This window comes from Neopelma chrysocephalum, unplaced genomic scaffold (assembly GCF_003984885.1).
Source record: "Neopelma chrysocephalum unplaced genomic scaffold, ASM398488v2 Primary Assembly neopelma1_89, whole genome shotgun sequence".
NCBI classification, from domain to species: Eukaryota; Metazoa; Chordata; class Aves; order Passeriformes; family Pipridae; genus Neopelma; species Neopelma chrysocephalum.
Window position 1 is genome coordinate 1,537,618 of NW_020897751.1, and position 24,451 is coordinate 1,562,068.

General features: G+C 43.9%; 1 protein-coding gene across 15 annotated transcripts in view; it reads right to left on the bottom strand.

Annotated features, from left to right (window-relative positions):
* Window positions 1-1,892: 1,892 nt before the first annotated feature.
* The window catches only part of PCDH15 (protocadherin related 15), a 526,100-nt gene continuing 503,541 nt past the window's right edge, over window positions 1,893-24,451 (bottom strand). For 3 of the 15 annotated variants that reach the window (XM_027692923.1, XM_027692920.1, XM_027692921.1), the window contains 8 exons: window positions 22,533-22,541; window positions 21,433-21,543; window positions 10,685-10,706; window positions 9,263-9,301; window positions 8,415-8,488; window positions 6,928-7,060; window positions 4,466-5,846; window positions 1,893-2,518 (listed from right to left, as the gene is read on the bottom strand). In XM_027692923.1, the coding sequence (XP_027548724.1) occupies window positions 2,322-2,518; window positions 4,466-5,846; window positions 6,928-7,060; window positions 8,415-8,488; window positions 9,263-9,301; window positions 10,685-10,706; window positions 21,433-21,543; window positions 22,533-22,541 (1,966 nt within the window). In that variant the 3' untranslated portion in view covers window positions 1,893-2,321. Of the gene's footprint in view, window positions 2,519-4,391; window positions 5,847-6,927; window positions 7,061-8,414; window positions 8,489-9,262; window positions 9,302-10,684; window positions 10,707-14,777; window positions 16,947-21,432; window positions 21,544-22,532; window positions 22,542-23,298; window positions 23,753-24,451 lie in introns of those variants that run through there. The other 12 variants (XM_027692924.1, XM_027692922.1, XM_027692933.1 and 9 more) reach the window with 9 other exon arrangements.

Genomic DNA, 24,451 nt, shown 5'->3' on the forward strand with positions numbered 1-24,451 from the left:
ATTTCAAAGAATAGATTTTTTTTTTCTTTCTTCCATCAGTCTTATGTGTATGTCCAGCCTCCAGCTAAATTCCAAACAGCTGGGTTTTTTTGTTAGGTCCCAAGTGCAAATATGCCAAGATAAAAGAGTTAAGAAAAAGAAACACCCGGTGGTTTTTGTTTTTTTTTTTTCCCTTGTGTGTGATAGGCTACATTGCATTTCTCATGCCTAAAAACAAGCACCATTGCTCAAAATATTTGGTCAGAAACCTCAGCTCGAGAAGGAGGTATTTGACAGAAAGGTCACGTTTACACATCGGCAGAACATGCGAACGGCTCCTAAAGACACACGTCCCGAGGGATCTGGAGGAGGAGAACCTGTGGAAAAGGGGCAGCAAACACGAGCACAGCAGCACAAGTCCATTTCCTGCCAGAGCAGAACCATCCCCACCCACATCTTGTGGTGAAGCTTCAGCTGTAGAACAGGGGAAGAACAAAGACATCAATCGCTTCCTTACTGATTGCACGTGTTGACTCTTCCAATCTTTCCAGAACAATCCGTATTATTCTCTCAACTAGTTGGATCTTATGCTGAAAAAAAGTTGGCACAACACAACAGGACACTTTTTCTGTCTTATATCATATTGGAGAAGAAATACTTTGCTCTATATCAATGCCTTTTGGGTATTGGTGACTACAACCAGGGGCGTTTCTCAGCTCCCTGTTCAAGCTGTGACACGACAACTTGTTACTCTGAGGTACAAACAGAAATTAGGAGCACGTGCCCAAATTTATGGTGTGTATTTTCCAAGTAATGTGCACTGAAAGTTTGGGAAATGACTGTGTGTGTGTGTTCTGACACCCTGTGCCCTTCACAGATCTGTCTGTGCATATTACCCTCATAAAATATTCCCTTTTTATCCCCTTCCCCCTGCCATCCATTTGTCTTTTCAGCAGGTTTATGTTCACCACTATATGGGAGTGGAATGGTGATTGCACCGCTCAACCCAACAGCCAGCTGGGCTTGGAAATGGATCCATCCCCTTCCTATTAATTACTCTTTAATGCCTACTTCTATCACCCAGGCTCGTGTATCATCCCGGCTTATTTCGTGGGAATATAGCCATAGGATGACAATTACTGACAGAGCATAAAAACTGCAGCTAAAGACCGTAGAAAGAAGCAAACAGAACTGATGTGGGAAGAGATGAAAAGATGAAAAATTGACTGGAGAAGAAAATTGGAACGAGCTCATTTACAGAAGAAAATGAACAAACCACGGCCAGGTAGCTCTGAATATGATTAATTGCTACACATTTCCTTCCTCTTTGCAATTTTTATCTGATTTCATTTTCTGTTCTACTTTTCTACGTGGCAAGTGCTGTAACCTCAGGAACTCTGTAAGTTTTCCAGCTGGGCACTGAGCGAGGTGCTCTGTTTGCACGAACTGCTCTATCCCTATCGACTCTGGAATTGTTACTCAAATTTAAGCCAGCCGAGGATTTGCTCCGTTGACTTCCATGGATTTATTTTTAATTTATTACTCTGAGTTCAGAATGCAGAGCTCTGGATAATAAATCTCGAACATAAATAGACAATTTCCAAATCTAAACAGTATAGCCACAAGTACCATACAGAAAAACAAGCTAGGCAGGTATAGAACTGTCTGAAAAGTGAACCAAATGGTGCTGTGCATTTATTAGTAGTTTACTGTTTATTAAAACAAGAAATCCAGATCCAAAAGAACTCATTAATTTAAACCCAGGATTGTTTAGTGAAATGGGAGCCTGTCAAAAGAGCTGGTGGGGAGGACAATTATTCGGTACAAATGTGAGTGCAAATTGTGTTTGGAGACTTTTAAAGCGTGTCGTTCGTAGACAACGGATGTGCACAACACAAACCTCGGACATCTCCCCTGGGTGACAATAAAAAGCACAGTTTATTATAAACCGAAGTAAAAATGAAAATAAAAAAAGGAACTAAAATCACAGTTTCGTCATTGGTATGTGAAGGTTGTTCCAAGGGCCCATCCAGAGCTCCTCCTCGTCTGACTGTGTGTGTTCACTGTGCGACTCCAAGGGCTCTTTGACGTCCTCGTGGTCGACAACTGATTCCTGCTCTTCTGTGCTTTTCATTTTGGACCCCCCGGGCTTTGTGACTATATTTTCGGCCCCTATAGTAGAGGCAGCAAAGGAGACACTGCAAGGTCTTGTGTTCATTTTGTCACTGGGAGCAGGTCCCTTTGACAACGTGTTCAGCGGGACGCTCTCCTCGTGCGTCACCGCCAGCTTGTCCAGTTTCTTGAACTGCTTCCCCAGCCTCACCGGAGACGTGGCCTTCAAATTATTGCCGAGGCCGACGCGCCGGGTCCTGACCACGGAGCCGTTCTGGGCGATGTAGATGTTCCCGTTGACGTTGGGCTGCACGCTGGGGTTGCCGAGCCGGTTCCTCTGGCCCGAGTCGGGAGCGCTGTCCTCTCCCGTGGAGCTGGTCTCGTACTCCGGGTCCACTATCAACTTGATCCTTTTCTTTTTGGCCCACTGTTTGACGAGAAACAGAAAAGTCATTACATCTCTCCCCTGCCACTTCTTACACTTCCCTGCCCTTTTTCTATCTGTTAATTAATTAATAACTCATATCAATTTTTCCTAACTTGGGCTGTGCACGGGAACTGGAAGGCACTGAGGAGGAAGCTGCTGTGGAGGCAACACTTTCAAGAAACCACTCTAATGTGTAAGTTCTGGGAAGGCCTTAGAAGTTTTCTTCCGTGAGTCCATTGTGGATTCAGTGCAGGAATGGCACTGAGCAGCTCTGCTTTATATGCACAACACATCGAGCAGAGGAAAGCTCGGGACCTCCACAAGGGAAATTCTCAGGCACGACGTTGGCAAAATTGGCTGGCTATGAAAAGAAGGGCTCAATATAAGGCTCTGTGCCAGTTCCAGTCTGGTGGAATCAATGGAGATGCTTGGCTATTTAATGGAAAATGGTGGAGAAACAAGACTTCAGATTTTATCTAATTTATATCTTTTTTTTTTTTTTGAGAACTAATGCAAACAATTTCCACGCTGCCGAGACTTTGTACTAATAGTGATTACCACAGAGTGATTACACAAACCCCACTACTTATTTTAATTATAATTGATCTTTTTAAAATAAATGCCTCCTTGCAGTACACTGAAACGAGCTCCTACCCTTCCTGAATTAATGATGCAAACACTATCAGCAGATACCATCAGTTAACTCCCACTGCAAAACACACATGAACCTGAAAAAAAGACAGTTTTTAGAGAAAGAAAATCATGCAAGGCACAAAGGGGTGGTGATTATCCTTAAGCTTTTGAGAAGTCACACTCGGTACAAATTGGGACTCTGATGCCTATTCCCATTGTTCCTGGTAAAGCCATGCAATTTTCTTCATATTCTGCTGGATGAAAAGACTGCCTGGTTTAAACAGGAGTCCTGCTGAAACACCCTGTGCAGCTACACAGTTGTGCTGTATGGGAATGCAGAGGAGCAGGCAAGTGATCCTGAATCCAGTTCAACTAGATATTTAAATAAAATGAAATTAAATCACTGTACTGTTAGGTAGGAAGCCGGGAAATGTGATCCACTTCCTTTCCTGACCCAGCTCACTGGGTGCCCCTCCCTCTGCACCCCTGTCTGGTGCATCACTGGTGTTTGCAAACTGAATCCCACCATCCAGAACCAGTTCAATCCCAGCTCTCCCAGTTATACTCTGCAGTTTTGGGAGCCTTTCTTTGCTGCAGTTTCCCTTGTCCTCCCTCCAAACAGGGCTGACATTGCCAGCAGAGAACTCACCTGAAGATGAGCAAACGTATAGTAGGGGATCATGAGGTGAAAATATATGTGATTTTAAAATTTTTTCATCCTCATCATTCGAGTTCTCCCCTGAATCCCATGTTTTGCCCCACTTCCTTCCTGAGGGTTCCCTTTTGTGTCAGACCCATGCATGAACACGGGGTTTGTGCCCTCAGGTTCGGTGAGCTCCGTCACAGCCACTGCAAAACATGACCTTCCTTTGCTTCATGACGTGTGTGATGCAAAAGGAATAAACCTAAGAATCATCACAATGCACCTTCATCTATATTATGGAAATCAGCAGGAAAATAAAGCACTTCTTCCTGCCATTGCTCCACAAAAGTTAATCTTTATCCACCATGAATCACTAAGTATTTATATATAGTGTGTGTGTATATATAGATATATATCTATCTAAAACACATATATTCCTCTCAGACGGTTTGGTTTTCTACAGTTCCATCCTTAAGACAGTCAAAAGCTGAATCAATAAGCTCTGCCCTTTTCTCTTTGGCTATCCCTAGTCAGTAGAAAGACCACACAGAAGGCACAGCAAACAAACCCACTGCTCACTGCAAACCATGCACCTACTGTCACTCCTCTTTAGAAGGACGTGGAATCCCCCGCAGCCTCCGACTCCGTGACTCCAGTCTCCAGGCTCTCACCTGACTGAGACTGACTCTGTTCCTTGGACACCTTTTTTCCCTTTTTCACTCTTTTCACGTTGGGACCTTTGGAAATCCCACTGATTTCACTTTCTAGGCCAGAAGATTCATTCTTACTGAGAGTTTCCTCCCTGTCACTACCATCTGTGTCAGCCTCTTCTGCGCTCTCCTCCTCGCTCTCCTCACCACTGGCAGCTGATTTTCCTTTCTTGCCCTCTCCAGGTTTTGCAGATGTTTTAGAAACTGCCTTGCTTGAACTATCTGCTGTCTCATCTGCTTCTTCCTCTTCTTCTGACACCTCTTCTATGGTGTCTTCTATCCCGACGCTGGCAGAGGAGGTTTTGCTCTTGTAGCTGGATCCTGAAGCTTTCCTGTAGCTCGTCTCCCTGTCACTGCTTGATGCAGTAGAGCTGCTGGATTTCTGGCTGGAGCGTCTTCCTCTGCCATGAGAGCTCCCTCCCCTGCTTTTTATACTGGACATTTCAGTGCTCCTGAGGCTGCTGGACTCGCTGGTCCCTGATCTGCTGTAGGAACTTCGTGTGGATGAGCTCTTTGACAGGCTACTGTCCTCATCGCTGTCCGAGTCTTCCTCGTCATCATCCTCTTCAGAGGAGTCCTCCTCCGACTCACTGCTGGAGCTGGACTCAGAGTCATCCTCAGAATCCCCCAAATCCTGCTCAGTTTCTTCATCCGAGTCCACGGTGCTTTCTGTGGCTTCATCTTGGTCCAGAGTTATTTTCAAGTAGTCTTTGTCTTCTGACTCCGAGCCGGAGCTGCTGCTCTTCTCGGATGACTCATCTGAGGTGTGTCTCCTCCTCTTCTTCTTCTCATAATCACTCTCCTCCTGCTCACTCTCCGCTGTGATACTTATTGAAACTCCCGATTTTGCTTCCTCTCTTTCAGACTCCTCCTCTCCCCGCGCCAAATCCTTGCCAAGAGGCTCCTGAAGTTTCCTGGCGACGCTGATGCGCTTTAACACGTGGTTTAGTTTCCTCATGGAAGGTCTGTCATCTGTGGATTTCTGGAAGTAGCTTCCCTTGATGATCATGCTTTTGTCTCCATCTGCTTGGCGAGCTGACATCAGCTTGGCATAGCTGGAATCTTTCCTACTGCCCTTCACCTTCTGCAGGATCATCGGGAATATCTTTGCCTTCTTCCATCGGGAACGAGCGGACTCGGCTCTTCCCACGGGTTTGTGAGCACTGACTGCCACACGACTCACATGCATCACTGCTTTCAGTCTCCTTTTGCCCTGGCTGGTCCTATATGGTCCAGGACCACGCCTTGGGTCCATCCCACCACCTAAAGGTCTAGCTGCTATTTGAGCCCCTGCTGCCTGGCTTATCCCTCTGCTCGGAGCACCTCTGACTTGACTCATCCCCTGCAAATCACGAAAATTAATTGATTACCATTTGAAAGACAGTTATAGCCAAAGCCTGTACCCTAAAATGAGTCAGTAGGAACAAACACACCATTTTTTTTCCCAGCAGCAAAACTAACTTACCTGTTATAGAATGGTTTTTTTACCAAAGTTATGAGGAAAGTTTTACTTGTAGAATAGGTTGCAAGTGCACAACTACCTTACTCTGCAACAGGGAAAAATACTGGCCCAGGAATGTTATTTCTTCTCATTTAATAATGGATTAAGAGTCTAGGATTCATGAAAATTAGATTATTTTTTTAAAGGAATCTTTACTTCCACTTTCTTCTAGTTGCCACAGGCATTTTAAATTTTTTTTACATTTAGTTGTGAAATTTATGATAATGAGTTCAGGTACTGCTTTGCTCAGTGGAAATTCATCAGTTTTAGGTGGAATATTAGTAACAGAATCATTGCAACACACAATGGTTTGGGTTGGACCTTAAAGATCATCCAGTTCCACCCCCTGCCATGGGCAGGGACACCTCCCACTAGCCCAGGTTGCTCCAAGCCCCGTCCAACCTGGCCTTGGACACTTCCAGGGTTCCAGGGGCAGCCCCAGCTTCTCTGGGCAACCTGTGCCAGGGCCTCACCACCCTCTGAGTAAAGAATTTTTTCCATATATCTCACTTAAATTTCCCCTCTCTGACTGTGAAGCCATTCCCCCTTGTCCTGTCACTCCAGTTCCTGATGAACAGTCCCTCTCCAGCTTCCCTGTAGCCCCTTCACACATCAGAAGGTCTCCTCATTTGGTTAATGACATAAAATGGAATTACCTAAGGCTACGTGGATTCTTCTTTGAACTGAAAATCTACATTGAGGAGAAAAATAGATGTGCATATTCAAAGAAACCTGGTAATTCCCTTCTGTTTCTAGAAAAAGGGAAAGAGGTGCTGACACAAACTTTTAGGGATCATCAGAAATGAGACAATGCTCAGCATGCGAGGAACATTGATCTAATCAATAACAACGTACATCTGACAAGGTTTGGTGGTGCTTCATCCTGCTGCAGAGGCAGGCTCAGCACACCAGAGCCTCTCACCTCTTCAGCTGCGGGTCCATGGGGACTGTAGTAGTAGCCACCGTCGCTCTCCACCACCACCTCCCCGTACTCGTCGTACATCCCCGCCGGGGACAGCAGCCGGCGGCGGCTCCCGTACTGCGGCAGCTCGTACCTGCCAGAGACACCCCCGTGAGCACCAGCACAGCCCTGTCCCACCACACAGCAACAAATCACACATCACAGGATCAGCTGAGCTGGGAGGGACCCACAAGGATCATCCAGTCTAACCCTCAGCCCTGCACAGGATCATCCCCAAAAGTCACCCCCTGTGCCCCAGAGGATCATCCAAACCCTCCTGCAGCTCTGGCAGCCTTGGGGCTGTGCCCACTGCCCTGGGGAGCCTGGGCAGTGCCCAACCACCCTCTGGGGGAAGAACCTTTTCCTGAGATCCAACCTGACCCTGCCCTGTCCCAGCTCCAGCCATTCCCTGGGTGCTTCCCTGGTCCCCTCAGAGCAGAGCTCAGTCCCTGTCCCTCCTCAGGAAGGTGGAACTGCAGTGAGGTCTCCCCTCAGTCTCCTCTCCTCCAGCTGAACACACCAAGTGCCCTCAGTGTCCTCACACAGCTTCAAATCAAGGCCCTTCCCCATCCTCGTTGCCTCCTCTGGACACTCTCTAATGGCTCAATATCTTTCTTATACTGGGGTGCCCCAAACTGCCCCAATATTTGAGGTCAGAGCAGAGTGGGACAATCCCCTCCCTGGCCTGGCTGTCGATGTGCACACGCTCACATCCCAAAGGGATGAAAACATCTCTCCTCTCCTTTCTCTCTACCTTGAGAAGATAATTATTCCTTTTTCCTTAGTGGCAACACACTCCCAAACCTCTTTTCATTCCAACTGGCCACAAGTTGTTACGACCGGACCTGAATGGTGAGGTCTCTGGGGTCAGTCAAGAACTCCCCAAGTGCAATGACCTTCCTTCCATCCACCTGATTTCTTGGGGGATCTTTTTTGTAACTGTGGAATGAAAGAGCAGGTCCCCTGGGATCAGTTCTGGAGAATCCCTTGTAAGGCCAGCACCCCTGAGGTACTTGCAGCCAAATGGGCTTTATCAGAACAAGGCAGGATGATGTTTTTTCGAGGGAAATTTAAAAGGCCAGATGCTGGCTGGGAACAGAGAGCAGACAGGATTAATTCCTGAACTCAGAAGGGGACGAGGTGATGGGAATTAATCTCCAAGACAGCAGAAACACACGAAATAACCAAACCACAAATGTAAAAGCAGCGTGATAGGTGGGTGTACGCTCGGCAAGCGGAATAATGAGATTGCTAAAGAAACAAGGAGTTATCAAACACCCCCTTAACTTCTGGAAAGACTTTTCTTGTCAGTGCATGCTTTTGTGGACACAAAGATTAAAGTAATCCTGAGGTGAAGGAAAGCCTCCCGATTAACTGCTGTAATAATAAACATCAGCAGCCTGGAAAAGCAGCATTTTCAGAAATAAATAGGGAAAATGAAAATATACCCATGCTCATAACTGTAGTAATCTTGCCCATAGTATTCCTGCCCTGGATCAATTCCAGACTCCATACTGAGCTCCTGTAAAAGAGAAACACTGAGTGAGTGCAAACAGTCAAACACAGCGATGTCTGATGGAAAAGGCACAAATGCAATTACCAATATTATTATTACTTATGATGTAATTACTTCTAATGACTGCAGAAACCATCCCTAGTCTGTATCACACGATAGCAACATCTCACATTTGCTCTATTGCTTATTCTGGAAACAACTCTGGGTCTGAAAGGTTTGAAACAGAAAGGTTTGTAATCCAGAGCTGCCTCTGCCCTTCCCAGCAGCGTTTTGATGCTTCCAGTCCCTCAGCTCAGCTCCAGGGACAGGAATCAATCAGCAGCTGACTGACATGGGAAAAAAATCAGACTGCAGTGGGAGAGCAAGGAAATTTCTCTGTCTGTAAACCTGGAACTGGGAAAATTTTCAGTCTGCGTGAGGAAGTCCATGGCAGTCACTGAAAGATGCTCATGGGGAAAACCACAGAATCCCAGAGTGCTTTGGGTTGGAAGGGACAGTAAAGCTCATCCAGTTCCAACCCCCTGCCATGGGTAGGGACACCTTCCACTAGCCCAGGTTGCTCCAAGCCCCATCCAACCCGGCCTTGAAAATACCAAGATGCAGTAAATTTAGGATATTTAATTATAATAACATAAATAGGGTTACAATGCCAGAACTTTCCTTTTTATCTAAGAGCTGGGGGAAAAATTACCTGAGACGGACAGGTTTTTATCAGGAAATGATGTAAAAGCCATTTAAAAACTTAGAGAATAATAAAAAAAAAATGAAAAATAGTGATACCTCTGGTCTGAGAAGAGAAGGTCTCAGCAACTGCTGTTGCTACAAAAGAAAATGAGAAAGGGGTTAATTAGGCAGTAACAGTTAAAGTACAGGTCTTTGGTGCTTAAGAGTGGAAATAAATGCTAAAACCACGGGTCCTTCAGAGGTTTTTTATGGCAGTCACTGGATCCTCCCTGTGAGAACACTGCCAAGCACCTCATGTACTAAAATCCCTTTACAGTCCACCATTTCCTTTGCCTAATATAAACTCAAATCCTCAGTTTATGGGGTGATTCTCTAAAATATTTAACTCAAGGACTTCTATCAGAGGCCAAGAGGACTAAATTCTGTAACTGAACTAAGAGACACGAACCAGCTCTGCAAAGGGAAGAAGAAAATCAGTAAATATCAACCTTTATGACAGAAAGGTATTTTTGGGGATCTTCCCAATTACTAAATGAGATTGTTCTGAAGGAAACTCTTCTCCCTGTTATTCATTGCTGAAGAAAATGCTGCTGCAAGAGCAACAGAGTCCAGTGAGCTGCAGGGGAGGTGTGAGTAGCCCAGTTCCTGACTCTTAGCAGAGGATTAGGTGTGACTTTGGAAAACACAGCAAGTGTGGAGGGAATTCCTTGGGAAACTGCTTCTGGCACCTTGTTAAGCAGCAATCTTCCAGCCTGGATGTCACACCTGTGCCATGTGGGATATCAGTCCCCAGGGAATTTATGTCTCATCAACTTTTTGATTCACTTTATATTTCTGGCATCCAAAGCACTCAGTTGCCGTGAGTTTCCCAACAGTGAATCATGGAATGGTTTGGGTTGGAAGGGACCTTAAAGCCCATCCAGTCCCACCCCCTGCCATGGGCAGGGACACCTTCCACTAGCCCAGGTTGCTCCAAGCCCCATCCAACCTGACCTTGGACACTTCCAGGGATCCAGGGGCAGCCACAGCTTCTCTGGGCAACCTGTGCCAGGGCCTCCCCACCCTCACAGGGAACAATTCCTTCCCAATATCCAACCTAAATTTCCCCTCTTTCAGTTTGAAGCCATTCCCCCTTGTCCTGTCCCTCCAGTTCCCAATGAACAGTCCCTCTCCTGTTTCCCTGTAGCCCCTTCAGACCCTGGAAGGTGCTGTGAGGTCTCCACACAACCTTCTCCTCTCCAGGCTGAACATTCCCAGCTCTCCCAGCCTGTCTCCACAGGGGAGGTGCTCCAGTCCCCTCAGCAACTTGGTGGCCTCCTCTGGACTTGCTCCAACAATTCCATGTCCTTCTGATGCTGGGGACACCAGAACTGTGCACAGTGACCCAGGTGGGGCCTCACCAGGGCAGAGCAGAGGGGGAGAATCCCCCCCATGGACCTGCTGCCCACACTCAAACACTGTGTGGGACAACCATGTTGGTGTAATGAATATTTTAAAGGTAATCAGGTGCAGCCTTACCTCTTGCTGTGCATATCCTCGCCTAGAAGTCAGAAAAAGAAAAAAAACCAGTTAGTAGAATTCTGTGAACCTACACAAAGATGCACATGGCCATTCTTGCTGGGGAGGGGTGAAAAGAGAATGCAATTAGAACTGGCATGAAAAGAAATCCGTATCTATAACACCAAATACGTTTTTCTTTGGATTGGCTCTGGCCACAGGGATCATTGCATGAGAAAGGCTGGGAAGCTTTGGGAGCTTTCCTTGCTTTAGATTGCAAATGGATGAGGAGAGACCCCCAAGAGCCAGAGAGCCAGTGCATCCAGTGGGACTCAGCAAAGGGAAACAGGGGAGTTGGGAGAGAGGTCCTGCCCTTCCCTGCTGTCCCAGAGACCCACAGAGACCATCCCCAGGGAGACTCTGTCACCTCCCACATCTGCTCAGGCAGTGAAACAACTTCTCTCCTACTCCTGGACTTCCCATATCCACTCAGGACTTGCTGGGAATTGCCCTGCAGCTTCTATTACTAATTCCTTGTACCAACATTGTTATTAAAATTACTCACTTCCTAACATTTGCTCAGCAGGGGGGAGTTAAATGTTTTTGGGTTTTTTTCTGCTATCTTTTTTTTTTTTGCAATTTTGCCACAGGCTTTGTGCTTCTGATCTTATTGGGAATTTGTTGTTGTTTTAATTCATTTTCTTGGAGCCATTCCTGGGCATGACAAATGCACTTATGTCTATCAAATTGTCTATTTTCACATTTTGTGTCAGAAAATTAGAATTGTTTTGGTCTTTTAGGCCTTGGCATTATTCTTAAGGATAAGGTTGGATTATTTTTATTACATTTTTTAAGAAGGAAAGGGTAAATGCTCAAATTTATGTTAGGCTTGGCCTAGTACACAGACAGCAGTCTAAGGGAAGTCTCTAATTACACCTAGTAACTAATAAGAACAGAGTAGAAGTCCTTTTAATTCTTTAATATCACCATCTCTAAAGTTTCCTATTAATATTCAGCACATGGAATTGATTATCAGCATTAAATTAATGCTGTCACCTATATAATATAAAACTAATGAACAACCAAAATGAAGATTTATCATCAGAAGATGATCTGTGGCTTTTCAAAACCCACTTGGGGAACGCTGTATTTAGTTTCTATATTGCCTACAACAATCTTCAGAGAAAGAAGGTCTGAGGAGAAGCTTATTACTCTTAATTGCAGATTAAAAGCACGATATTGCAGATTAAAAGCATAATATAAGTAATTCTAATTAAATTTGGAACTCAGCTTTCTTAAAAACAGCACCACACCAGGTTTTGAGATGCTGATACTTCTCTAAGAGTTTTGTGTGGCCATGATTAGGAGGAAAAAAGAAGTGCCCAAAAGATATAAAATACCCATTCACTCAATAGAGCACAAGGATCTACTGTGACAGAAAGGCAAAGGTCAAAACAACACCATCTGTTTCCAGGAAGGAATTAAAGCTCTCCACAGAGGGGGGAATTGCTTCTGGATAAACATTATCAGCCAGACTTCCCTGCAGTCAGTCAGAGAGAAACGTTCAGTGGGAAATGGGAAGCAAGGCCATGGTGCCTGTAAGGAAGTAGGATAATAGGACAGTGCTGGCACTTAATATGAGAGAGAAACAAGAATGAATTCACGTGTATAAATGTGCCAAACTTGTGCTCCTAAAACAGGTTAAAGAACCATGATTTGCCTAAAGCAACATTTCCCCCATTCCTGGGATCCCAGCAGGCCTTTCCTACTTCATAATTAAAAAATCACAATGCCCAAACACTACTGATATTACTCAGAGGAGACAGCTACTTATCCATTTGCCCTGCCTCTTAAAAGGGAGGTTTCCTGCAGTTCATGGCTGGAACTGAGGTAGAACAGCTCTGGAAGGGGGGTGAGTGGTGCTAACACCGTGGCTCCATTCCAGCTCTGCAGGGAAGAGATTCCCACTGATGCCACCTCTGCTCCTGCTCAGAACTTGGCCCCATCATGCTGATGATAAAAGGATAAGAGATATATCCAGGGTCATGTTAGACCCTGATTGACCAAATCAGACAAGCTAATAAGGGGCAAATTATACATATAAATATATATCATTATATATTCTCAACTTGTTACCAACTACTATATTGGTTCTAATACTTTGTAGGGCTGCAGAACTGCAGTACCATGGAATCATGGAATGGTTTGGGTTGGAAGGGACCTGAAAGATCATCCAGTTCCACCCCCTGCCATGGGCAGGGACACTTTCCACTAGCCCAGGTTGCTCCAAGCCCCCTCCAACCTGGCCTGGGACACTTCCAGGGATCCAGGGGCAGCCCCAGCTTCTCTGGGCAACCTGTGCCAGGGCCTCCCCATCCTCCCAGGGAACAATTCCTTCCCAACATCTAATCTAAAACTCTCCTCTTCAGGTTGAAAACCATTCCCCCTTCAGCACCCAGACACCTCAGCGGGACAGAACTTCCCTGGTACAGCTTCTTTCCTGGTCTAATGGAATAATTTTTTAACAAAGGCTATTAAAACCAACCAACAAACAAAAAACAAACAAACAAAAAATAAAACAACAACAACAACAACAACAACAACCAAACAGAAAAAAACACAACAGGAGCACAAAGGTTGCATCATATGTAAATAAAACTAGTTTTTGTAAACTTTGCAACTTAACTTTCCAGAATGAGAAAGAGGGTGTTTCTCACCAGTGAAGAGCTGATTGCCATGACCCCCCTCCCAGATGCTTCTCATACAGTGAAATACATGTTTAAAATGGAGCTCCTGTGTGATGTCCACTCTCTGTGCTTAGGGAACACCCCAAATAATTGTAGCCATATAAAGCCTTTGTGGGGTTTATACTGTGGATGACTAAACACCTGCACTTTTGCTGCACACCACAAAATGAGGCCCTATTTGTCTAATATTTCACCAGTGATGTAATGATCTGCTCAACAGCATCTGTTAGGGGTCTATGAGCTCTAAAGTGGGATTTGGGTACTTAAATTCAATTTTTGGGTTGATTCACCCCGAATGTGTGTAGCCCAATGATTTCTCATGCTCATCTCTGCACACCTCCCACTGTCCCACAGCCAACACACAGCACTAAACATGGAAACCTTCCCATTCTGGCTCTTCAGTCTTAAAAGTTCTCTACTTAAGAGGTGCTGAGCTTTGAGGATTTGATGCTGGCGTTGCAGCAGTGCCACCCTTGGAGAATTCAGCATCAAGGGCAGGTTTTCTTCATGGGCACATCCCATAAATGAGAGAGATTCTCTCCCAGCAAAATTCAGGTGATGAGGACAATCCTTCCCCTCACACATTCAGCTACTACACATACCTTGAAACTACAGTCTGCCCAACGGGAGGATTAAATAAAGAACAATTCTAATGTATCAGCTGGGATGTAATTCATGGAGTTTGGCTCTGGGACAAAGAAAGAGAAACCACCTTCAGCAGTTTGAGCCTGAGGCCTCCACACATGTCCTAACTGCAGATTTAAAACAAACAAACAAGAGACAAGAGAAAAAGCCAAGCACCACGGAAATGCTGAGTGGCTCTAAGCAGCCTGAGAAAGAATTCATTACCTTTTTGCTCAGAATTACGACATTTGATACTGAACTGAGGTTTTAGTTTTGCTTCTTTATGTAATTGGCTTTCTTAATGTGTTTTTTAGAAGTTGTCATGTTAAATGCAAATATTTTAGATTTTGGCAAAGGACTAAAAGAAAACTTGCAAGTTGGACCAAACATTCAAATGCCCAAACTGCTTTTACTTACCTTTTTTTTTTTTTCCAAGGGACAAGCTAATTTATTTATCTGTATAATTATAATTGACATCTTTAATGTAAAGATCTGATTTAGATGACCGTGAGCAAAAAAGCCAGTAAGTAAATCCATATTCCATGGATTTTTACAAGTACTTGGTGACACTAATCAGAGTGACTTTATTACAATTTCAGGTGAGATGTTTCAGCTGTAAAGCTCACTGGAGTGAACGCTCAAGGGAGATGTCAACGACATGCACATGCAAAATAAAAAACAAACCAACGAATTCTTTGTACATGAAAGGAATTTACAAAATAAAAACTTTCAACATGCAGTTACAATGTAAAAAAACCCCAACAACGCAATGGAAGGCAGAAGATGGGTAACAGGAGGGGAGACAGCCAGGTTTGCTGAGAAATCAAGACAAAGCCCTTCTTCTGACTGGAGCCGCCACAAAGCGTGTGAGCAGAGTGTCATCGCTCGTGGAATACCAGGATGCAGCACGGAATTACAGAATGGTTGGAAGGGATCTTAAAGATCAGCTCATTCCCCTCCCTGCCATGGGCAGGGACACCTTTCACTAGCCCAGGTTGCTCCAGGCCCTGTCCAACACCCTGGCTCACCGTTGCTAAGCCTGCTTAGACACCCAACACATGGCAGGAGGTTCCTTCCAGGTGGCACATTTTTGTGGGCAAAGCAAGAGATTCCAGCAAAATCTTACTGATATTACCTACAGTGGGAGCTGCTTGACGTGAAGCAGTGCCGAGCCCGCTGCCGGCCGGGACCAACCCTCGGGGAAAAACGGACAGTTTCCCCCAAGAATTTTCAGTAAACAAAGAACCAACATGGCAGAACAGCAAGATGTAGTTCTGAGAAAACAGCTTGTAGGTTTACAGGATACATTACAAATTTCCGAGCGAACAGGGAAGACAAGGTCTCTCAGTTGGGGTTTAGCGGTGGAAAAGTCGTGATACGCGGCGGAGAAAGGGGAAAAGTCGGGATTGCTGGAGAGTCTGAGGCAGACACCGTGTGCTGCATTAGAGTCAAAAGGTCCCATGCAGAAAACATCCAGCTGGGAGCATTACAGTGCTGTTGACTGGGAGGGGAAGCGCTGCTCCAGCTCCTCCACAACGCAGCTCAGGTTCCCGTTCTGCTGGTTGTGCTCGGCCGCAGGTTCCGGAGTCGGCGGCTCCGGCGGCGCGGCTGCTTTGAGCCTGGAGACGTGCTTGGGCAGCAGGTGGTTCTTGTCTATTTGGCTGTACATGTTGGCCACCGACTTCTCGATGGCAGCTAAATTCTGAATGTTCTTAAGAATCCCTTTGAGCTCCCTGCGAGGGGGAGGCTCTGGCACTGCGGCCGGCGGGGGGACAGCTGGCTGTTTGGCAGGGGAGCTGGGAGGCTTGGCAGGGGACAGCAGCCGGGGGCTGAGAGGGGGTGAAGAAGAAGAAGAAAAAGAAGAAGGAAGAGAAACTGCGAGCGGAGGAGGAGGAGGATGCGGTGGCAACAGAGGAGGGGATGGAGGAGGTGGCGGTGGCAGTGGAGGTGGCAGCTGTGGCGGGGGGGGTGGGGGAATTTTAGGCGGATCTGGAATGCTTGCTATGACTTCTTTGGTCTGAGGAGATAGAAAACTTTGGCAAACTGGTTTCTTTATCCTAGAAGACGGAGGAGTTGGTTTGCGGGTCGGAGGAGGAGAATGTTCTTCAGGAGAGTCATGGTGAGTGATGATCACAGAGGGGACCACGGAGGCCTCCGCTTCAGCTACTTCAGCACAAGGTGTTGGAGAGGACTGAGGAGAAGAGTGAAGGCAAGGAGAAGCAACCAGACTTTTAGGAGACTGCTCTGGGGCGTTCTCTCCCTCCTGGACAGCGCTGCTGTGTGTTGGCGACCGCCTGGATTTCACGTCAGGAGATTTCACCTGCTTCATCTCCTGCAACGCCTGCTGCTCAAACTGCCTGGCCTTCTCCTTCACAGTCAGCTTGGGGCCACTCAGCCTTTGAAAGAGTGGACTGCTAACATCAACACTGCTCTCCTGATTGGCAGCTCCTTCCTTCCTGGCTTTGAGTCTCTCCTGCTGCCACTGGACGGGGTCCATGATAACCGGCCTGCTCAGAGAGCCAGGCGTGTGCCTCCTGGTGAGGTGAGTGGGCACCGTCCACGCCCGGTGACTGCCCCCCAGGGAGGCCTCTCTCAGGGCCAGTCTTGAAGGAGAAAGAGTATCAAGAGTATCGTTCCTTTTCCGCAGAAACCCGGCAGCAGTGGGACTCTGAGGGAGACCTTCCACGTACAGGGGGTTCTGAGTGGTTAATGGGTTCTCATCAGATAAAAAAGTAATGTTACTTGAGGATTTGGGGAGGTTATTGTTCAGTGATCCATTGATATTGGATTGCTTGTGAGCCTCAATAGCACGGGAAGCAAAGCTGCTTATAACTCTCTGACGGTCTCCTTCTTCTAAGACTGACTTTGACTTTTTTCCCCTGCTTTGTTGGAAATGGTAGAGAAGAAAAAGACTTGAAAGAAAAGAAGATAATCACATGTGAGGAAACATGCATGGACACAGATACTTATGAGAGAGAGAAAAAAAAGAACTCATGATATGAATCAGAGCCATTCAATTACTTCTAGCAAACTACTGCTACCCAACAGAAAGAGCACATTCACTGGGCTACTGGGCAAGACATTTACTTTTGCATCTTCTTTAAGGGGGAAGGAAGAGAAATTAAAACAAGTTGACTACTTGTTTTAATTTAAAGTTGCTCAGCTACTCGATAAGTTCAAAAATAAGTCGACCTCTTGTTAAAAAAAACCCTCAGGTTTCAAAATGATCAGACAATATTGGACCCCATCTCCCCAGAGACACAAAACATCACAGAAGTATCAACATGTGCATGAATTTCATCTCTTCCCAACATTAAACCCCATGAAAAGCCCCTGCAGGTGGGTTACATCAAATTTCTACACCAAGAGTAGGAGATCTTGCCACTTTTTGGACTTCATCTCTCACCTCCCTGTGCCTCATTAACCACTTTTCTCAAATATTTTCAATACCACAAACTTCTGAGCAGATTCTAAAATAAACAGCATTCTAAAATCAATATCTCCACACTGTCTGCTAGAAAAGTACCCTGGGAGCCCTATTTTAAACACTGTTCACCTCAGGTTGAAACAAAATTTATTTTCCCCTCAACCTGTGAGAAATTTGAGATTTGGGTCTGTGTCAGACAGAGCTAAAACCAAACCCCTTATTCAACCAGGCTTCCAGAGGACACCTACTCCAAAAAGATGATGTGAATGTTGGAAGATGAACTTTTAGGCCTCCTGGTCACATTGTTCCATTGTTTTTGGTGGTGGTGTGTCATGTCACAGAAAATATAACTAAATCTAAATTAATGGAAAATTAACTCTGGTGCTTAAATATTCCCTAGCAAAACTGGAAGAGAAATTTAAGTAACCAGACACTGGATAGGGGTTAATTAAGAGAGATTAAGTTTCCTCTAAGTTATTTAATATGTAAAAGTCCCCTGAAAGCCTGTATTTAGTAATGAAACACATTTGGTTCTTAAATTTTGTTTCTTGTTTTCAGACAGAGAACCCCCAGCTCCTTAATGGTCCCAGGGACCAAAGAAGGACTGGAATCTCTGCACAAAGAACAGGGATCACACTCCCATTTCCAAATAACACCCAGCAAAGCTCCATGAAGGGTTATATCAGTGAATAAATTCTCCCCAGGAACTGCAGTTTGCCAAAATTCAGTCTGCCTAAGGCTTGTCTCTGGGCACAACAGAACTGTGTGAAACATAATTAACTTCACACTAATCACTGAATCCCAGAATGGTTTGGGCTGGAAGGGATCTCAAAGCTCATTTTGTTCCACCCCCTGCCATGGGCAGGGACACCTCCCACTAGCCCAGGTTGCTCCAAGCCCCGTCCAACCTGGCCTTGGACACTTCCAGGGATCCAGGGGCAGCCACAGCTTCTCTGGGCAACCTGGGCCAGGGCCTCCCCACCTTCACAGGGAACAATTCCTTCCCAATATCTAATCCAAACCTACTCTCTGGCAGTGGGAAGCCATTCTCCCTTGTCCTGGCATTCCAGGCCCTTGGAAATACTCTCTCTCCATCTTTCCTGCAGGTCCCTTCAGGCCCTGGAAGGCCACAATTGGGTCACCCCAAAGCTTCTCCTCTCCAGGCTGAACAATCCCAACTCTCCCAGCCTTCCCTCCCAGCAGAGCTGCTCCAGCCCTCTGATCATGTTGGGGCCTCCTCTGGACTCCCTCCAACAGCTCCATGTCCTTCCTGGGCTGGGTCCCCAGAGCCCCTAAACTAATCCTTTATCCTAAAGCAGCCAACTCCGAGGGGATTCAAGCCCTGTCCATCTGTCCAGAGGCAAGAAGTGATTGTGAACTTGAAGGAACCCTCCAGTAGAAGGTTCATGCAGGTGACACAACCTTTTTGCTACTGGAATGGATTATTTCCAAAGCTCCTCAGCTCCCTCCTGGCTCCACACGACACCTCTCTGGGCTGGGGTGACCCTGCATCTCTTTGTGTTCTTGGGTTATTTTTATGCAACTCAGGTGGAAGCACATCCCTGTAAACTGAAAGACACGTCCCAGCCTTGCATGGAATTGTAAATAACAGACAAAATAGGCTTTGCCTGCATCCAGCCATCAGTCCAAACCTCTGGGCCTTCACCCAGTGTTGGTTTGTTTTGTTTTTGTTTTATTTTTTCTTTTTTAAGGTAGCTTTTCTTTGGCTTTAGAAATAATACCATTCAAGTTCAGCAATCACACTTGCTCTCTCTACTTCCAAGAAGAGGGATAAAGAAGCATGGAAATACTGAAGCTTCACAGTAAATGTCTTTCCTGATCAATGGACAAATAAAATATGAGTTTCAGCTTGCAAGGTTGAATGGGAATCACTGAAAGGAAAATTAACTAGTGTTTCTACCAGCTACAAATATTAAGACAATGAAATAAGCTTACTTACTGATGCCTATGTATCCAAAGACAGAGAAAAATGAAAATTATGAGACAAGGCAGATTTAAAACTAAAGAGCTTAGTTCCATTTCATTTGCTATAAACACCAAAGAAAGAAAACAAGACACGAGGCAGCACTGCAAATGAAAGATGACTGTCTTAGGACAATTAAGGACAGGGAACATTGGACTAAAATTCATGCAAAATGTTAATCAAAGGTATTTCCCAAATAATAATTTCCTAAGTTATATGTGTAGCCTGAAATCAAGTAACTGACAGGGAAAAAGAAAATTGTAATTATATTTATTGAAGTATTTTCTTTTCTTTAAAATCCTGTGGATTTTCAGTTATCTTTTAAGGATTTTTACTGGTTTGTGCTTAATCAGTTCCTCAGCATGATGGATATACCTTAGCTGTATGCAAAGACATCTGAGAGAAAATATTCCAACTACAGCACCTTTTTTTGGTGTGATAAAATCAATTTTTTGTCAAAATTAACATAAATCTCAGCCTCAGAGTCAATACTGCATATTTGTGAACTGGCCTCTATATGTTGCAGTACTAAAACATTAAAAAAACCCTTTGCAGATAAAACCCCAGCAAAACAAGTTTTTTTCTGGGTTTAGCATAGGGTATTTGGCAATACATCTTTAATTTCAAGAGAAATTTAGTTTAATGCAAAAAAAAAAAAATTAAAAAAGAAAAAGGGAATTTTACCCAGCAGGCACCTCAGTGCAGAAGTACAGATGTGATCTCCTGTGGTTCACAAACACAGTCCAAAATCACTGTATTCCACAGCTGAACATCCATTTTTCCTCCCTTCCTGCCCAAGTGTAGCACTTGTCAAAGGCAAACGGCACAGGAGGGAATTCAGCAATGAGGAGAAGCTATTCCCGCTCCCAGGAATTTTTTTTCCTCTATTCACCCAGAAAAGCTCAAGCTCTGGAATGATTCCCCAGGCACAGACTGTCTGGCCAAGAGTTACAGCTCTGTCACGCCCCTGGAGCGTTTTCTAAACTCAATCTCAGCTGCTGGAGAATTCCAGCTTTCCGAGCAAAACAAATAATGATGGAAAATAGAGCAATCCTTGATTTCACCTCACTACCTGCCTCCAAACATTATTAACACTGTGCTCTTCAGCATTCCTTGGATTTTTCATACAAAGAGAGTGTGGCAAAGCTCATCAACAGCCCCCTCCCAGTATGGGACAAATAATAATTGGCTACTCCCCCCTGGAATATTTTCATGCTGGGAGTTAAATTGTTGTTGCAGTCCATCAACTTCAGGTTTCCAGAAGCATGAAAAGGAAGGCAACCTTGCAATATTATTATTTTATGAGCATGTAATAGATAAAAGATGCATTCATAGACCTGCCAGTGGCTTCTCTTCTCTGAGAGTCCCTTTTATTTCAATATTTAAACAGTTTTAAATTTAGAGCAGAAAAGGAAAAACCGAAAAACAACACACTTTACCCAATGGAGTATTTCTTACTGTAGGAAATGGGGACTTTGGGGCAGCAATTTTCAGTGTTCTGTCATTTCAGTTGTGTCCATCTTATAATTAATGAATTTATAAGTAATGAATTTTATTGGATGTGTTTAGTCAACAGCTTTGGAAAACGGGTAGGGCTGGATTTGCCAAGGAATCCCAAGCTGGCTCACCCTGGCAGAGTGACCTGCTCCAGGCTCTTGCTTGTAGGAAACCATGTAGTTAAACCTGCTTTTTACCCACTTAAAACTGCTAAAGAACCTCCCAGGCCCTACAAGAAGATTAAATTGCTTTTTCTCTCCTCACAGGGTCATCCTGTGTCTTTCCTGGATCTTGGAGAACCCCAAGCAGGAATGAGGAAAAGCCTTTTGGACACAGAGTGCATGAAGCAAGATCGGAGAATCCCAGAATCCCAGGATGGTTTGGGTTGGGAGGGACCTTAAAGCTCACCCAGTTCCACCCCCTGCCATGGGCAGGGACACCTTCCACTAGCCCAGACTGGAATTATTGATGGATCTCAAGGAATACTCACATGGTGCTGTCTCCAAGCTCTTCGTAGAGGTTGTTGGCAGCGGCACTGGCTGGTTTCCCGGCTGGCAAAGCCATCTGGATCCTGGCAGTCTTGGCACACTCAGCCTGTCTCCTTTGGGAGCCACGGAGGGAAGGAGAAAGACTCATCAGAAACTCTCCCCACCCCAACAGAAAGCCAAAATGGAAAGTTTTCCATGTTTTTTTCTGCGGTTTATAAACATCACTGAGTGTTGCCTTCACCAAAGTGATTATATTTTCCTGCTTTGTTCAGCTCTGTTGTTCTGTTTTGGTGGAATCCCAGAGCTCCCCCAGACAGGAATAAAATCACAGAATCCCAGCATGGTTTGGGTGGGAAGGGACCCTAAAGATGATCTCATTCCACCCCCTGCCATGGGCAAGGACACATTCCACCAGCCCAGGTTGCTCCAACCTGGCCTTGGACACTTCCAGGGATCCAGGGGCAGCCACAGCTTCTCTGGGCAACCTGTGCCAGGGCCTCCCCACCCTCCCAGCCAAGAATTCCTTCCCAATATCCCATCTAAATCTCCTCTTTGTTGGCTTGAAGCCACTCCCCTTGTCCACCTTCAACTCCTTTTTCTCAGGGGAGTTGGCTGGGAAATTTCTGTTTCAATTAAGAGTTTTCCCGAAAAATTGCCTTTTTTTCTTTATAAGGAGTCAAGTTCCTATGAAAGATATTCCTGTTTTCCCTGTAGAAAACCAAGCTGTGGTGTCTCATGGGTGTTTTTGGGGAGCACCATCAAGGTGACACGACTGCTCCACCTCAGTTTGGTTTTTCAGGTGGGTCAACACCTGACTCTTCCTTGCCTGTGGAATTCCACACATTCCTTTTTCTCTGCAGGAAACAGCAATAACCCCAACCCCCATAACCTTAATGCAATAATAAATCACACTGAGTAGCCACAAAAAATAAATCACTTTTAAACTCCTCATACCAAGTGTTCAGGAGCAAGTTGGAGCATAGGAATCAACTCTCACTGAAGGCTAAAAATATACATTTAATATATTTAAACACTAAAGTCTGGCAGGCTGTCAGTATTCCTATGCAAGCTGGTAGAAATGAAGCTGGAAATAAGTACTTACTCTTTGAATCTGTTTTGTTATGCAAAAAAAAAAAGAGATAAAAAGGCAGGTTAAATGAATTCTGTTTCCAACAACTGTCTCAAACAGTGAATTTAACAGGAGTAATAAACTAGAGGCTACTTAATTAATCCATACATCAAATTACAGGATTAATGACATGTTTAAAGGATCCTAATTTCCAGAGCTGAAGAGTGTTTTGCTGCTATTTTTGCTACCCTTGAAACAATTCTGCAGTCAGCAGAAATGGGAATTCCAGAAGGGAAAAGCTGCTTTGGGCTTATGGAAAACAACTCCCTGCCACACTCACACAGGGAACAGAGTAAGACGTGGAAAAAAATAGTATTTCTCATGTTATTTCTTTAACAGGTGCATTTTTATACCAGTTTATAATAGTTTATAATATTTTATAATAGTTTATAATATTTTATAATATTTTATAATAGTTTATAATATAATATAATATAACTGTAAATTATAAAATATAGAAAACATTATTATTAATAATAATAATAATTTATTGACCAGTCTCTCCATTTTAACACATTTCAAGAATGGTCTAGAAAACATTCCAATAGTGAGCGAGTATTATTTGTTATTACTTACAAGATACCATTAATTTGTGATTAGTGTTAGTAAATAATATATTATTTAGAAGTACCTTGCAGGGTTGTGTATTTCAAAGGCATAATTTTCAGCTTTATTACAAGAGAAATATTTCAGGAAAAATTCTGAAACTCCTTTTGAAAAGGAGAAAAAAAGGCTGTAATGCAAAAAAAACCCAGAAGGCTCAGGACAGTTTTGGTGCCTCTATTAACACTAAAATTCCTTTTATTTTCTTTGGCACTCTTCTGTGATGCATTTCTCATAAAAATACAGTTTTATTCACACTGGCCTGCTATAAATTTGGCTCCAAGTCTCACTTCCAGACAGCAAAAATGGGATTTTGTTTGATGAAATGAAGTTGGGCAGATTCCTTAAAGCTCTTAAAAGAGATGGATGATGTTTTGATAATCTAACAGATGCCAGGGAAAAATAGTGCTCTTCGATTTCTTCAAGAAACAGGCAGTTCAGGTAACAGCAACCAACTAATTGGAGGTTGAACTTGAATTTTCTACAGAATTTTGGGATAAGCAGGGAAGCTTGGGAGTGCACTGCCATCCCAAACTCTTCCAAATTCCTCTAAAAGGTCTTTTTCCATTGACCCAAATGTTTTGGAGAAACTGGGATGTGAATATAACAATTAATTAATAAATCCATTAATACAGGGATCTAAGTATCTCTGAGTATAATCTTTAATTAAAGAAAAATCTATAAATAAATATATATATAAATCTAGGAATCGATGTACCTTGTCGTCCAAATGCACTGATTTTAAACTAATCTTAAAGTTTAGTTGGGAGGTTCTTGTTGGTGATGTTGATCCTTTAATTAGTTTATCAGCTAATTAATTAAACCTCTTCAGGTTTAAGTAAGGGGTGAGTGAATATAAGAGGTGAGTTAAAGTTAACATAAAGTTAATATAAGAGGTGAGTGAAAATACCAAGAAGGTTCTCCCTGCCCCTTTACACAGAAATTGCACAAAAACCATCCTCCAGGAAACATTTACAAATAAGAAGGTTGGGGAAAATATAACCATGATTATTTTAGGGGGAAAACATTATATTTTAAAAAAATAATTTATAAATATTATTTTAAAATAGTATAAATAAATATAAGTGTAATTTATAAATATTATAAATACAGTGTATCATGAATATTATAAATAAATGTTATAAATGTAATTTATAAATATTATAAATACAGTGTATCATGAATATTATAAATACATTAATATGATAACTATTTTATAATTTTATTAAAAATTTTAAATATATATATTTATAATTAAAAATTTTAAATATATATATTTATAATTAAAA